Raw genomic sequence first — 16,718 nt, 5'->3', positions numbered from 1 at the left:
GTTATCCTTATCAGGTGTGATGAGAATTGCTTATCGCTCCCACTTAGTTAACCTTTACTAAATAAAGAAAAGTCAAGTGGACCAATCAATTTGATCCTCAAGTCCTAGTCAACTCATGTGGAAAGACTAGCTTTAGAGCGATCCAAATCAATCAGCGAGAATTCCAATTTTCAATCAACTGCTGAGTCTGATAACTCAAGTGTCACCAATTACTTAACCAAAACCAAAAGAAGAGAATAAATATAAATTAAATTGAAAGCATCATAAATAGAATAAAACAATCATTAATCTGAAATACCTAAAATTACATTTAAACATAAATTTAAATCTAACATGAAGAGTTCATAAGCCAATTGGGCAACATAAGTTAGATACAAGTAAAAGCATTAGAATAAATAAAAGTAGAAGAGAAATATAAATTAAAAGAACATTGAACCTGGCATTGAAGTAATAACCATAAAGTAAAAGAAATCCTAATCCTAAAACCTAAGAGAGAGGAGAGAGCCTCTCTCTCTCTCTCTCTAAAAACTACATCTAAAACCTAAAATTATGAATTATGAATGCTGTACGAATTGTTGTGTATATGTCTCTTTGAATGGATGGATTCTCCCACTTTATAGCCTCTAATATGTGTTTCTGGACTTGGATCTGGGCCAAAAAAGGATCCCAAAATTGCTGGGAGCGTTTTCTGCAATTTCTGCACGTGGCGTCTGTCACGTGTGCGCGTGGGTCACGCGTTCGCGTCATTTGGAGTTTTTCTTGTCACGCGTACGTGTCATTTGTGTTCTGCTCAAGGCTCGCGTCCGTGTTGTCCATGTGTACGCGTCACTACCATTTTGCGCTAGGCACGCGTCCGCGTCGTCTATGTGTACGCGTCGCTGCCTTTCCTTCAAAACTTCATTTTTGTGCTTTTCTTCCATTTTTGTATGTTTCCTTTCTGTCTTCTAAGCCATTCCTGCTCTATGTAGCCTGAAAATACTTAACACACAGATCACGGTATTGAATGGTATAAAGGATAATTAAAATTAATATTTTTAAAGCATAGGAAACATGTTTTCATATATATCATAAAATAAGGAAAGAATTGTAAAACCATGCAATTTACATGAATAAGTGGGTGAAGAATTGATAAAAACACTTAAATTGAGCACATGATGAATCATAAAATATGGGTTTATCAGTATGCCACGTCCTGCAGGGTGAAAGTGACTTCACCCCATAGGAGATGAAACGTGTGCGTCTCTGGACACCATTGCTCCACCAATGCTGAAATGAGGGAATTGTCAAAAGTAAAATTCCTCAGGGGCACGGTGTCGTCGAATCCGGCCTCAGCCAGATACGGGACGATGGCGTCTGGTGGAGGTAAAGTATGGCTCACTCGTCGGGGCAACACGAGGCGAGGCCTCTGAATAATGACAAACAGAAATAATAATTAAATTATATAAAATCAATTATAACTTATAAATTATTTGTTTAACATTTTAAAAAATTAATTCTACTTTTGGTAATATTTCTCTCTCAAAAGTCTCAAGAATAATTATTTCTATTATTACTATTTTTACAAATTAAACAATCTAATACAACAAAATAAAGTCCTAAATGTCTAATAAAATAAAAATATCAAAATTTATTAACGTATATAGTGTCATACACACTATTATAATGGCATTAAATTTATAAATACTAACAACATAGCAATAACAGAGTTCCAAACTAATAATATTTATGTCATCTCAACCTAGCACAAGCAGATAGAGTTCTAACTTAAGCCTATAGGCCTAACTCCTAACACGTATACCAACGTTCCAGATCTTCATGACTACCCTAACAATGGCAACATCATTAAACATAACAACCATAACGAAACTAACCTCGAAGTAGGCCGCCCCGGCGTAATGTGTCGTCTCGTTCAGCCTGTTTATGTTCCCGTCATTCCCCACTTGGAGCGCCATCAGCGTTTGGGTCAAAGGTATAGTCAGAAAGGGTTAAAAGAGGGGAAAAAGATGTTGATAAAGTCAAACTGGGGTCCGGAAGTCTGCTGTAAACGACTTCTATATATAGGCGCGTACGGTCCATATCTCGTTTACAGTGTAAATGAGATAGACACGTCTTATGCTAACGTGTCATATCTCGTTTACAGTGTAAACAAGATATACGCATTGTCATCTCATTTACACTGTAAACGAGATATGACAAGGGAATTTAATTCAGTAAATTCTCTAAAAATTATTTATTTTGGTAAATATTACATTTATTTTATTTATTAAAATAAAAAATCCCTCCATCACCACACTGCTTCCTCCCTAAGCTGTATTTTATTTTTTTTGGTGACGAGAAAATTAGAAAGCAAGAACTCATTCACATTCTGATTCAGAGTAAGGTTCTTTTTTTTGTTCACTCTTCTCTTTCATTGTTTTTTCTTTTTAAGGATTGATTCAATGCAAGGTATCGTTTATAATTAAAAAAAATGTTTTTTGGCAGAAGGTGAAATGGAGCAAAAAAAAGGGAAAAAAAGTAGCGGAAAAAAGGCTTTCTTTTTTGTTCAGCCATGGTGATCATTAACGGTGTTGCTAGCAGAACACGAAGCAAGAAGAAAGAGAGGTCTTTGCATCCGTCACCGTGGATTGGATCTGGAACTTCTAGGAATGATCCTATAATCGTTGGTTCGAGTGATAGTAGTAGTGATGAAGGAAGTGAGGGCGGTGGAAGAAGTTTGGACTGGGATTTTGGATTTTCAAGCGACACAGAGGACACTGATAACAGTGATGTTAAAGATTTCAGAGTGGAGGATGATGGAGAAGGTTCAGCTTCAAGCAGTGATGATAGTGATTCAAGTTATTTTGATGATGAGGATGAATAGGAGGAAAAGAAGAAGAGGAGATGTAAGAGGAAGAAGAAGGAGAAGAAGAGAAGAGAGCAAACTTTTGAGTCTCATAGCAATAAAGTTTTGGGCTGCGATGAGGTGATTATGGAAACTGAATGCGCTAGAATTTACAAGAAGAGTGGTGAAAATAAGAACAATTCATCCTCAATTGAGAATAATGTGTTTGATCATCAGCAAGAGAAAATGCTACCAAAGGATGCAGATTGTGCTAGTGTTCTCTTTGGAGAACGCAATATGGAGGGTTATTCTTCAAAAAAGAATGAAGATAAGGAAAAGAATGTAGCTAAGAGACCAGTGGAGGGTTTTTCTTCAAAGAAGAATGAAGACAAAGGAAAGAAGGTGGAAAAGAAACCAATGCCGGCGGGGAAGAGAGCACGGAAGAGAGTGAAAAGAACAGGAGAAAATGTTGGTAATCCAAATAATGTTCATAAGCAAGATACAATCTCAAAGGAACCAGCTCGCAATGTTCAGCAAATTTTTTTTGTTAAACTGAATCTGAGAAGGAGAGGAATATGTTGTGGGAAGAAATGGAAGCTTTGTCGGACTAGGTGAAGTTGACTCCTTGGTAAGTCATCTTTCGTTTGCTGAAACACTAAATAAAATGTCTAATTTATAAGAATATTGAAAGTTGAGTTTTGTATGTGTGTTTTTATGTGCAACAATAGTGGTAGCGAATTGTATTATTTTCAATGATTGATTAATTTTCTGAAATTTTGGTGAGTTGTTAAATGTTTAAAGAGTTGATGTAACTAGTAATGAGTTGTGTTAGGAGTAAGAGCTGATGTTACATTATTAGTTATGATAGTTAGCTGATGTGGCATGATTACTTGAGTTTGTTACCAGTGGTTAGGTAAATGTATAGCTATCAGCAAAATGAGTTAGTTTAGCACCTTCTATATATCAATCATATTATACTGCAGTATAAGAAAATAATTAAGATCACAATCTCATTGATCACATTTTCATTCTCTCTGGTTTTCTCATCTCATAGCCTTAGGCCTGATACCTTTACAAGTTGATGAATGCCATTTCACTAAATAGCCATTTACATTGTAATTAAAACACATTACAGTCACAAGCTTCGTTTGATCTTTGACGTTCTAAAAGATATATATAATAATTTATGTTACGCGCTGTAGGTTGGCTGTGTTGAGAGTTTCTAGTACTGAAGATTTATGCCATTGTGAACAAGTTGTCACGGAGGAATAGGAACAGTCGAGAATGGTATATTTTTTTATGATGAATGTTAACATATTTATGTTTGTGTTATATTTTATCAGAGAACATGAAGTTGTTTGTTGGAAGTTGTATTCTGACAATGAAAAAATATATATTTGATGTTCAAGACTTTAGTTTATGGCTTTTTTTAGAATGGAAGTTGTATTTTAAGATTTTCTATTTTATGGACTACTAGTGGCTCAACAGGCACTATCAGCCGCTTTTCTATTGTTTGTAAGAGATTAATATTTATAGAATTATTTTTAAAATTATAAATTAATAAAATAATTTAAACATTAAGAATAAAAAATTTAAAAAGAAAAATAAAAATTTTATAAGTTATTTAATTTTTAGAATGTATAAAATTTATAGAATTTATAAATTTAAATTAAATAAGATATTAAAAAAATTTATTATGTTGTTATTATGTGTAACAAAATCAAAATAATGATTTAGAAACGTTATTTACAAATTAACTATTTATAAACATTATTAAGTTTAATTATTTATTTTTAATTGTATTTAATTTGAAGTTGAGATAAAAATTTATATTCAAAGCACTCTTTATCTTCGTGTATAGTTTCTTCTATATACATCCATGGAGAAGGAAAAACTTTGAAAATTTAAGCGCGGTGTCTAAGAAGCTGCCAAGGGATTATTAAAGGCAAAAGAAGCATTGGAGTAATAACAGACTCTGACATAGTTTAGATGTAACAATATCAACTATATTTTCAATTTTCAAGTTTCAACATTACATGAATCTTGTTGTACTATATGAGCCAGGCTAAAAAAAAAACTAGAAGTTCTGCAACCAAAGTTTGTAACAATATCTTTCCCTTGTAAGAAGCACCATTGTTTGTTGGGAGGGTATGAGTTGATGTTGTGGTTTCTCCAATTGTCAAATACATAATGGAACTCAAAGCGCTTCCTAGTAAAACCAAACTTAGAGGAGGAAAATACAATATTGCAAAAGTAAAAAGAAAGTATGATTTTGAAAGGGTCATTACCAGGAGGATAGGGAGAAGGGCTAGTACTATTGGATCCACCACTGGAGTTCTGGCCAAGTTGATTGAAAGCTTGAGCTTCAGCTAATTTAGGATCCAAGTGCAGAAGTGCTGCTCAAACACATATTAAAAAATAGTTTCATAATGAAATATTGAAAACTATGATTAATGTAATATAGTTTGTTTGAATTTTTATTTTCTCCTTAAAGTAAGATTATAATTAATGCCACGTTAAATAAACTATTTCTATTTAGGACTTATAACCATAACAAGCAGTTGTGTTTCAATTCAACATATTGTAAAAGCATGTCATTGAAGAAAAACAGAACACTAAAAAACTGAACTGCTACATGATATCACGAAACCATCTCCCTCAAAAACTTAAACTATTAAGTAGAGGCACATGAATAGTTTTATATCCGTCATGTTTGCTTGCAAAATAGTCTTTTTTGGGGGGTTAAAGCGTGAATAATGCACAAGTCCATCCTACCTTATGCTGAAATTCAAACTTTTAATTAGAAGAATGTGGATAACAAAGATTGAACTCTAAACTTTTTGATTATGCAGGTTCTGATACCATGTCAAGGAACATCTCTCCCTAAAACTTTAGCTACTGAATTAAGATGCATGAATGATTTTATATATAAAACACGAAACATACTCGGACACTGAGAGATTATTTGGAGCTTTGCAAAGTGAAGGAATGGCTAGAGCAAGTGTGAGGTTAACCTTCAAGCCAAGGTCAAGATCATCTCTATCTTTGATGATAAGACAAACACACTTCTTTTTGTTTTTTATGGCTTCTATGAGTCCACTGCAGCAATCTGCTGTGGGAGATTTTGCATCACCACCAACGTATGTAAGACATGTTGCAAGACCAGTTAGTTGCTCTGCACATTTCTGTTTCTCTTGTGTTGTATCCCTCACTGTATTGTGGATCAGCATCAACACTATTGGTGTTATTAACACTAGCATTGGTGATGTTGAGGCCATTTTCGTTTGTTAGGAATAAAATAGCATATATAAATTATAATGTATGTGGATCAAAACCTTTTTGAGTATTTATATATTGTTGATTATAGAGTATGATGATTATGTTGAAACAAACAAGTAGTGGTTCTACAAGAGAAGCATCTATCAATTTAAATAACCGATTAATGTCAGGTTTCTGTTTAGAGTTTAGATGTGGAACGACTGGTTTATGAAGTCAAACAAAAACTAAATGCATATGGTAATTTGTGACTGATGAACATATTTTTGAAGTAGTTTTCTTGGATCATTTTGGTTTTAAGCAAATTATGTTGCCTTGAAAAAATGTATTTTGGGTTCTATTTTTACTGTTGATTTTTCTTTCAACATATATTTAACTAGCTTCAATTCTTAAGTGGTGTGTATATATAATTATATATATCATATCAATTAATTAAAAGTATATAATCAAACTTAAATTTCAAAGTGGAAAAGCAAGTCTCTCTAGAATTTGGACTTGGTTGATTCAGTCAACATGAGACTGAGTCAGTCTTTTAAACAAGGACAAAAGTATGCAAAACACCATTCATTTTTAACTGTGTGGGAGCCAGGGACAGATTTACTCTTTAAGTAGTTATGAGTAATAAAGGTTAATTGTCCCACTACAATGTTAATTTTGACCCCACTCCTCAAATCCATAACCCTTCTCCCCTTTTCTCAATTTTCTTTCTCTGCTCTAGAGTTACTGCCTCTGACGTTGCTGTTGTGCTGCCCCGTTCGGGTGTTCTTCCTGTCAATACTGCGTTAAGCCTCTTCTAACAAAAGAAGGTATTTAGAATTTGAAGTAGAGAGCCTTATGGCAAATCCAAGACAACGATCAAAGATTTGAAGTTATCATCCGAATGAGAGAGATAAAGTTAGATGTGCATATTATGCTATTATGTATATTTTGTCTCCTCTAGCAAATTTTTTTGATCCATCACTGGTGGGAGCTATGAATTATTTTTATTTTATTTTTTTAATCCATAACTAATCTCTACAATCTACATGAAACAATTTTAATCATCCATATAGGCGGACTAGCTGTCCAAGTGGAGAACTATTGTTTTAAAGAACTTGAATCCAAAACCTTATTCAAAGAAAGATGACATGTATCAATTAAACTTATTCTATTAGTGCGTGAGACCTATATATATAGTGGACAAGGGTAGAATAACTTACCAAACTAACCATTAAGACAAGCGGTATAATTTTTCTGTTGACTCTACCATACCATTTGCCTAAAAATGGGTTGCAAACTTTACTTAAAGAAATAAGATGGTAAAATCATTCAAGGATTATTCTCAACAATCATTGCTGTTCCAAAAATATGAATAGAATACAACATGCGAAGAGAACTTAAGAGAATGCTTGGAGATGGTGGATATATTACATAGGGAAAAGTACTACAATGAGGACTCAAATGTGTTATGAATACAAGTTTTTACTATGAGTAGAACCTTAAAATATTTGGTCCACGGAAGATGTGTGGAAAACTGAAAATGTTGTAATGTCCAAAACATTAGCTCCACCATGATAGTAACAAAATGATGATGGAAAATAATATTAGAAAATGAAAACCATCTTTGAATCATAAAAAACATAAGCATATAAAACAAAGGAAGAGCTTATAACTTGCTGTGAAGATTAGTGTGTATAGATTAATGTTCAACAGACATGAAACCCTCTCTACTACAGTAAGGTAGCTATGATCAAATAAAGTTTCAAAGAAAAAATGATTAACATTAAACAAAAGCATTGCTACCATTTCAATGACATGATTTTATGCTTTCAACCCAAGCAACAGGCCAACAATTCCATTGACTAATCAACTTTAAAACTCCTGCTTCATTGACTGCTAGAAACACTTTACATTTATGCAAAAATATGACTCAGTTTTATCTATCACAGCTGTGATCAATCAGAACCTTAACTACTTGGACCAGCTTCATCATTACTCTTAGAGCAACAACCCCATCACTGTGATCGTGGGCATGTTTATCGGAGTGATCTGGATTGTCATCTTCATCACTATCATCCTCATCAAATGACTTCTCTTTGTGAAAGATACAGCACTTCTTGGAGCTCTTCTTCTGTATAAACTCATTGTCTTCCGTGCCCTCTTTCCATGTGACCTTCTTCTTGCAACTTAATGGAAGGAAAAGGACTTCGGGTTGCTGCTGTTCTTGTTGCGAGGAAGAGGATGATGGATCAGAGCTTCCAATGGTTATGGTAGTGGTGGCAGTGGCAGTGATAGAAGGGGAAGACATGGCTGAAGGCTTGGTGGCAGTCATACGTCGTCTATCCATGATTGCCAAAATTGGATGTCTCTAATTAATGGCTTAAGCAAATGCAATGTTGAGAAAGTTTCCAACAAGTAGAACTATGTCCATTTCTTCTACGCATCGAACAATTTTGTAGGAAATGACACAGAAGCAATGATGTATTATTGCAAAAGGCCCAAAAATTAAAAGAAAAATAAATAAGAACAAAAGAGAATTCGCAGCACTAAGTTTAAAGAGGAGATAGGGTTTTTCCAAGAATGATCAAGGGGAGAGGAACGTGATTCTCTCTTTGTAAAGTAATGTTCGAAGGAGAAAGCTTTCTTACAACAACTCGAGCTCCTTTTTTCCCAAACAAAGTAAATATAATTGTTCGTTATTTTTAAATAATAATATTCAGTATTTATATTTTTGGAGAAGTTATGGGCCGTTTTGCATGAGTTTTTTTTTTAAATTTTGTATAAAGTATTATTTTGAGCAGATTTTTTATTTTATTAAATAGATGTAATATTTACCGAAATAAATATTTTTACAAATATTTACCAAATTAAATTCCCTTACCATATCTCGTTTACACTGTAAACGATATGATTTTCCACGTATCTCGTTTACAGTGTAAACGAGATATGGTAAGTCAGACGGACACGTGTACATCTCGTTTACAGTGTAAACGAGATACACATATCTCATTTACACTGTAAACGAGATATATATATATATATATAACAAATGTGTAGGTTCCATAAAAAGATGTGTAACCCTTGGTATTGTTCACACACATTTCATATCCTTCTTTTGTCTCTTATTTCTCTGAAAAACATAGCTGAATGGCCAGTAACAATCCATTCATAGTTGTGCTTCTTTATCCCAATTGTCGCATGAAAAATGGCAACAACGGGGTGACATTTGAGTGTCAGGATCCGATATTGTTTTGCACTCAGCGTGTGGAGACGTTGTCGGATTTGAAGAGTTTGATATTGAGCAAGCTCGGTGGGACACAAGGGAGGGAAATCGAAAGGGTGGCGTATAGGTTGCTAGCACCCATGGAAAATTTATTTTTCCGGTTTCGACTATTCCAACTTCACGGAGACGAGCATGTGCGACTGATGTTCAACATTCATGAGAGGATCATGTGTGAACAGGTAATGGAGCTGTCCGCCGAGGTGGGTCACGGTTTTAGTGGGTCGTCCGTACGCGAAACCTACGTGCAGGACGACCGACCTCGCGCACCACCTCCCATTCATGTCGAGATTTTGGAGCGCGAGGCAGAGGAGGTGAGGAGGAGTCGGACGAGGATTATGTGGTGGACAGTGCGGACAGTGAGTCTTCCGATGGTAGTGATGAGGATGAGTTTGTGCCGGACACACCTGCGGGGGCTGTGCCGCACCATGTGCTGCCTCCACCTCATCCAATTCCGGCGCTATCGGGTGTGCCAAGTCACTATCACAGTCTACATCTGGACGCCATGGATGAGAGGAACCCGGTCTCTGACAGCTGTGGAGTGGATTACAACCTAAACAGCAGTGTGGAGTTTCGGGTCAGACACAGGTTCAGAAGTCGAGAGGCGGTGCTTCAAGGTGTGAAGAACTACGGTATTCGTAGGAGTGCTGAGTACCGGGTGATCGAGTCCGATCGCTTAAAGTACCATGTGCAGTTCCGTCAAGCCGATAGTAGGTGTCAATAGAGCCTCCATTCGCCCTTCGTCAGAATCTCGGATACTAGTAAGATCAAGTTTAATTGTGAGTTTGAGTAGTTTTGTCTTATATGTTATTTCGGGTAGAGATGTCGTGTAAGAATAAATTTTTTTCTATGATGATTAGGGATGTTCAGAGATTCGGTGGACCACACAGCTGTCTAGTACCCACCATGTCTCAAGACCATCGTCTGTTAGATAGCAGTCTCATCTGCAGAGTCATATTACCCTTGATTCAGTCTCATCGTAGACTCTCCATGCAAACTAAAGAAAGAAAGTTTAGAGTGTAACACAAACACAATTATTAGACAAAATCTCTCGAATTATCCATATAACAAGCATACTAATACGATATCTATCTAGTTATCCAAAATAAAAAACGTGTGTATATTACAACTAACCTCGTCGAACCGTAGCCAGTCAAGGGAAACCCTCCAACGCAGGACCCTGGCCTCATGCTAATCCCTGCTCTGTTGCGGCAATCCAACCATCCTAACACTAAGGAGTGCATATACGGTTGGTTAAGTAACATACCAAATTATTTGACAAAATAATTTAACTCAAATAAGCAAAAAAGACATTTCTCACCTCGCAGCCAGTGGATACTGGTAGACGCCTCTATCTGGTGGACACCATTGGGGCAATCTCTGATAGATCCAAGACATCAATAACGGAGTGCAGCCAACGATATCTGTGATGCCTCGCTGAGTCGCCAAAGATAGGGACTGATACGTCTAGGCCAGCACAGCCGAGCCCCACGAACATGATATAACACCTGGCGTACTGTCGGAGGGTCTCGGGATCGTCTGTTTAGGGAATCTGGCGGACATGATTCCGTAGCCAAACAAGCTTCAACGTGAACGACTCCTTCCTTTGAGCCGCCTGCTGTGCTGCCATGGGAGGCCTGGTGCCGAGGAGCTACTCCACCAACGCCCACGTCTCCGTATGGTACCACCTAGCAAAGTCACGGAGACACCCCCGACGGGGTTACCATGTGCGCGTAGGCCCAGGTGGTACGCCACGTCCTACAGGGTGATAGTGACCTCACCCCACGGGAGATGAAACGTGTGCGTCTCTGGACGCCATCGCTCCACCAAGGTCGAAATGAGGAAATTCTCAAAAGTAAAATTCCTTAGGGGCACGGTGTCGCCGAATCCGGCCTCATCCAGATACGGGACGATGGCGTCCAGTGCAGGTAAAGTATGGCTCACTCACCGGTGCAACAGGAGGCGAGGCCTCTGAATAATGACAAACAGAAATAATATTTAAATTATATAAAATCATTTATAACTTATGAATTATTTGTTTAACATTTTAAAAAATTAATTCTACTTTTGGTAATATTTATCTCTCAAAAGTCTCAAGAATAATTATTTCTATTATTACTATTTTTACAAATTAAACAATATAATATAACAAAATAAAGTCCTAAATTTCTAATAAAATAAAAATATCAAAATTTATTAACGTATATAGTGTCATACACACTATTATAATGGAATTAAATTTATAAATACTAACAACATAGCAATAACAGAGTTCCAAACTAATAATATTTATGTCATACCAACCTAGCACAAGCGGATAGAGTTCTAACTTAAGCCTACAAACCTAACTCCTAACACATAAACCAACGTTCCAGATCTTCATGACTACCCTAACAATGGCAACATCATTAAACTTAACAATCATAACGAAACTAACCTCGAAGTCAGCTGCCCCGGCGTAATGTGTCGTCTCGTTCATCCTGTTTATGTCCCCGTCATTCTCCACTTGGCGCGCCATCACCGTTTGGGTCAAAGGTATAGTAAGAAAGGGTTAAAAAAGGGGAGAAAGATGTTGACAAAGTCAAACTGGGGCCCAGAAGTCTGCTGTAAACGACTTTTATATATAGGCACGTACCACCCATATCTCGTTTATAGTGTAAACAAGCTATACGCATTGTCATCTCATTTACACTGTAAACGAGATATGACAGGGGAATTTAATTCGGTAAATTCTATTAAAATTATTTATTTTGGTAAATATTACATTTATTTTATTTATTAAAATAAAAAATCCCTCCATTACCAAGCTGCTTCCTCCCTAAGCTGTATTTTATTTTTTTTGGTGACGAGAAAATTAGAAAGCAAGAACTCATTCACATTCTGATTCAGAGTAAGGTACTTTTTTTTGTTCACTCTTCTCTTTCATTGTTTTTTCTTTTTAAAGATTATATCAATGCAAGGTATCGTTTATAATTAAAAAAAACGTTTTTTGGCAGAAGGTGAAATGGAGCAGGAAAAGGGAAAAAAAAGAAGCGGAAAAAAGGCTTTCTTTTTTGTTCAGCCATCGTGATCATTAACGGTGTTGCTAACAGAACACGAAGCAAGAAGAAAGAAAGGTCTTTGCATCTATCACCGTGGATTGGATCTGGAACTTCTAGGAACGATCCTATAATCGTTGGTTCGAGTGATAGTAGTAGTGATGAAGGAAGTGAGGGCGGTGGAAGAAGTTTGGACTGGGATTTTGGATTTTCAAGTGACACAGAGGACACTGATAACAGTGATATTGAAGATTTTAGAGTGGAGGATGATGGCGAAGGTTTAGCTTCAAGTAGTGATGATAGTGGTTCAAGTTATTTTGATGATGAGGATGAAGAAGAGGAAAAGAAGAAGAGGAGATGTAAGAGGAAGAAGAAGGAGAAGAAGAGAAGAGAGCCAAGTTTTGAGTCTCATAGCAATAAAGTTTTGGGCTGCGACAAGGTGATTGTGGAAACTGAATGCGCTAGAATTTACAAGAAGAATGGTGAAAATAAGAACAATTCATCCTCAACTGAGAATAATGTGTTTGATCATCAGCAAGAGAAAATGCTACCAAAAGATGCAGATTGTGCTAATGTTCTCTTTGGAGAACGCAATATAGAGGGTTATTCTTCAAAAAAGAATGAAGATAAGGAAAAGAATGTAGTTAACAGATCAATGGAGGGTTTTTCTTCAAAGAAGAATGAAGACAAAGGAAAGAAGGTGGAAAAGTAACCAATGCCGGCGGGGAAGAGAGCACGGAAGAGAGTGAAAAGAACAGGAGAAAATGTTGGTAATCTAAATAATGTTCATAAGAAAGATACAATCTCAAAGGAACCAGCTCGCAATGTTCAGCAAAATTTTTTTTGTTAAATTGAATCTGAGAAGGGGAGGAATATGTTGTGGGAAGAAATGGAAGCTTTGTTAGACTAGGTGAAGTTGACTCCTTGGTAAGTCATCTTTCATTTGCTGAAACACTAAATAAAATGTCTAATTTATAAGAATATTGAATGTTGGGTTTTGTATGTGTGTTTTTATGTGCAACAATAGTGGTAGGGAAATTGTATTATTTTCAATGATTGATTAATTTTCTGAAATTTTGGTGAGTTGTTAAATATTTAAAGAGTTGATGTAACTAGTAATGAGTTATGTTAGGAGTAAGAGCTGATGTTACACTATTAGTTATGATAGTTAGCTGATGTGGCATGATTACTTGAGTTTGTTACCAGTGGTTAGGTAAATGTATAGCTATCAGCAAAATGAGTTAGTTTAGCACTTTCTATATATCAATCATATTATACTACAGTGTAAGAAAACAATTAAGATGATAATCTCATTGATCACATTTTCATTCTCTCTGATTTTCTCATCTTATACCCTTAAGCCTGATACCTTTACAAGTTGATGAAGGCCATTTCACTAAATAACCATTTACATTGTAAGTAAAACACATTACAGTCACAAGCTTCGTTTGATCTTTGACGTTCTAAAAGATATATATCATAATTTATGTTACGAGCTGCAGGTTGGCTGTGTTGAGAGTTTCCAGTACTGAAGATTTAAGCCACTGTAAACAAGTTATCACGGAGGAATAGGAACAGTCGAGAATGGTATTTTTCTTTATGATGTATGTTAACATATTTATGTTTGTGTTATATTTTATCAGAGAACATGAAGTTGTTTGTTGAAAGTTGTATTCTGACAATGAAAAAATATATATTTGATGTTCAAGACTTTAGTTTATGGTTTTTTTTTTTAGAATAAAAGTTGTATTTTAAGATTTTCTATTTTATGGACTTCTCAGGAGAAAATGTTGATAATTAAAATAATGTTCATAAGCAAAATACAATCTCAAAGGAACCAGCTCGCTATGTTCAGCAAAATTTTTTTGTTAAACTGAATTTGAGAAGGACAGGAATATGTTGTGGGAAAAAATGGAAGCTTTGTCAGACTAGGTGAAGTTGACTCCTTGGTAAGTCATCTTTCGTTTGCTGAAACACTAAATAAAATGACTAATTTATAAGAATATTGAATGTTGGATTTTGTATGTGTGTTTTTATGTGCAACAATAGTGGTAGGCAAATTGTATTATTTTCAATGACTGATTAATTTTCTGAAATTTTGTTGAGTTGTTAAATGTATAAAGAGTTGATGTAACGAGTAATGAGTTGTGTTAGGAGTAAGAGCTGATGTTACACTATTAGTTATGATACTTAGCTGATGTGACATGATTACTTGAGTTTGTTACCAGTGGTTAGGTAAATGTATAGCTATCAGCAAAATGAGTTAGTTTAGCACCTTCTATATATCAATCATATTATACTGTAGTGTAAGAAAATAATTAAGATCATACTCATTGATCACATTTTTGTTCTCTCTGATTTTCTCATCTCATAGCCTTAGGCCTGATACCTTTACAAGTTGATGAAGGCTATTTCACTAAATAGCCATTTACATTATAATTAAAACACATTACAGTCACAAGCTTCATTTGATCTTTGACGTTCTAAAAGATATATATCATAATTTATGTTACGAGCTGCAGGTTAGCTGTGTTGAGAGTTTCCAGTACTGAAGATTTAAGCCATTGTGAACAAGTTGTCACGGAGGATTAGGAACAGTCGAGAATGGTATTTTTCTTTATGATGTATGTTAATATATTTATGTTTGTGTAATATTTTATCAGAGAACATGAAGTTGTTTGTTGGAATTTGTATTTTGACAATGAAAAAAATATAAATTTGATGTTCAAGACTTTAGTTTATGTTTCTTTTTTAGAATAGAAGTTGTAATTTAATATTTTCTATTTTATGGACTACTCAGGAGAAAATGTTGGTAATCTAAATAATGTTCATAAGCAAGATACAATCTCAAAGGAACCAGCTCGCAATGTTCAACAAAATTTTTTTGTTAAACTGAATCTGAGAAGGAGAGGAATATGTTGTGGGAAGAAATGAAAGCTTTGTCAAACTAGGTGAAGTTGACTCCTTGGTAAGTCATCTTTCGTTTGCTGAAACACTAAATAAAATGTCTAATTTATAAGAATATTGAATGTTGGGTTTTGTATGTGTGTTTTTAAGTGCAATAATAGTGGTAGGCGAATTGTATTATTTTCAATGATTGATTAATTTTCTGAAATTTTGGTGAGTTGTAAAATGTTTAAAGAGTTGATGTAACTAGTAATGAGTTGTGTTAAGAGTAAGAGCTGATGTTACACTTTTAGTTATGATAGTTAGCTGATGTGGCATGATTACTTGAGTTTGTTACCAGTGGTTAGGTAAATGTGTAGCTATCAGCAAAATGAGTTAGTTTAGCACCTTCTATATATCAATCATATTACACTGCAGTATAAGAAAATAATTAAGATCACAATCTCATTGATCACATTTCATTCTCTCTGATTTTCTCATCTCATAGCCTTAGGCTTGATACCTTTACAAGTTGATGAAGGTCATTCCACTAAATAGCCATTTACATTGTAATTAAAACACATTACAGTCACAAGCTTCGTTTGATCTTTGACGTTTTAAAAGATATATATCATAATTTATGTTACGAGCTGCAGGTTGGCTATGTTGAGAGTTTCTAGTACCGAGGATTTAAACCATTCTGAACAAGTTGTCACAGAGGAATAGGAACCGTCGAGAATGGTATTTTTCTTTATGATGTATGTTAACATATTTATGTTTGTGTTATATTTTATCAGAGAACATGAAGTTTTTTGTTGGAAGTTGTATTTTGACAATGAAAAAATATACATTTGATATTGAAGACTTTAGTTTATGGCTTTTTTTTAGAATAGAAGTTGTATTATAAGATTTTCTATTTTATGGACTACTCAGGAGAAAATGTTGGTAATCAAAATAATGTTCATAAGCAAGATACAATCTCAAAGGAACTAGCTCGCAATGTTCAGCAAAATTTTTTTGTTAAACTGAATTTGAGAAGGAGAGGAATATGTTGTGGGAAGAAATGGAAGCTTTGTCAGACTAGGTGAAGTTGACTCCTTGGTAAGTCATCTTTCGTTTGCTGAAAGACTAAATAAAATGTCTAATTTATAAGAATATTGAATGTTGGGTTTTGTATGTGTGTTTTTATGTGCAACAATAGTGGTAGGCGAATTGTATTATTTTCAATGACTGATTAATTTCTGAAATTTTGGTGAGTTGTTAAATGTTTAAAGAGTTGATGTAACTAGTAATGAGTTGTGTTAAGAGTAAGAGCTGATGTTACACTATTAGTTATGATAGTTAGCTGATGTGGCATGATTACTTGAGTTTGTTACTAGTGGTTAGGTAAATGTATAGCTATCAGCAAAATGAGTTAGTTTAGCACCTTCTATATATC

At 35.0% G+C, this 16,718-nt stretch overlaps 1 protein-coding gene and 1 pseudogene across 1 annotated transcript; both read right to left on the bottom strand.

Moving 5' to 3' along the window:
* Window positions 1-5,195: 5,195 nt before the first annotated feature.
* LOC107612475 (non-specific lipid transfer protein GPI-anchored 14-like) lies at window positions 5,196-6,099 on the bottom strand. Its single transcript, XM_021103135.2, has 2 exons — window positions 5,768-6,099; window positions 5,196-5,217 (listed from the first exon to the last, which is right to left on the bottom strand). Exons 1-2 carry the CDS (start codon window positions 6,097-6,099, stop codon window positions 5,196-5,198), a joined length of 354 nt encoding a protein of 117 aa, XP_020958794.1.
* A 1,944-nt stretch (window positions 6,100-8,043) lies between these two features.
* LOC107619488 (uncharacterized) lies at window positions 8,044-8,423 on the bottom strand (annotated as a pseudogene).
* Window positions 8,424-16,718: the final 8,295 nt, after the last annotated feature.

Source organism: Arachis ipaensis, chromosome B1 (genome assembly GCF_059453495.1).
Source record: "Arachis ipaensis isolate K30076 ecotype BB chromosome B1, ASM5945349v1, whole genome shotgun sequence".
Classification (NCBI taxonomy): Eukaryota; Viridiplantae; Streptophyta; class Magnoliopsida; order Fabales; family Fabaceae; genus Arachis; species Arachis ipaensis.
Note: the sequence above shows the minus strand (reverse complement) of the source record. Positions and strands in the feature narration are given on the sequence as shown.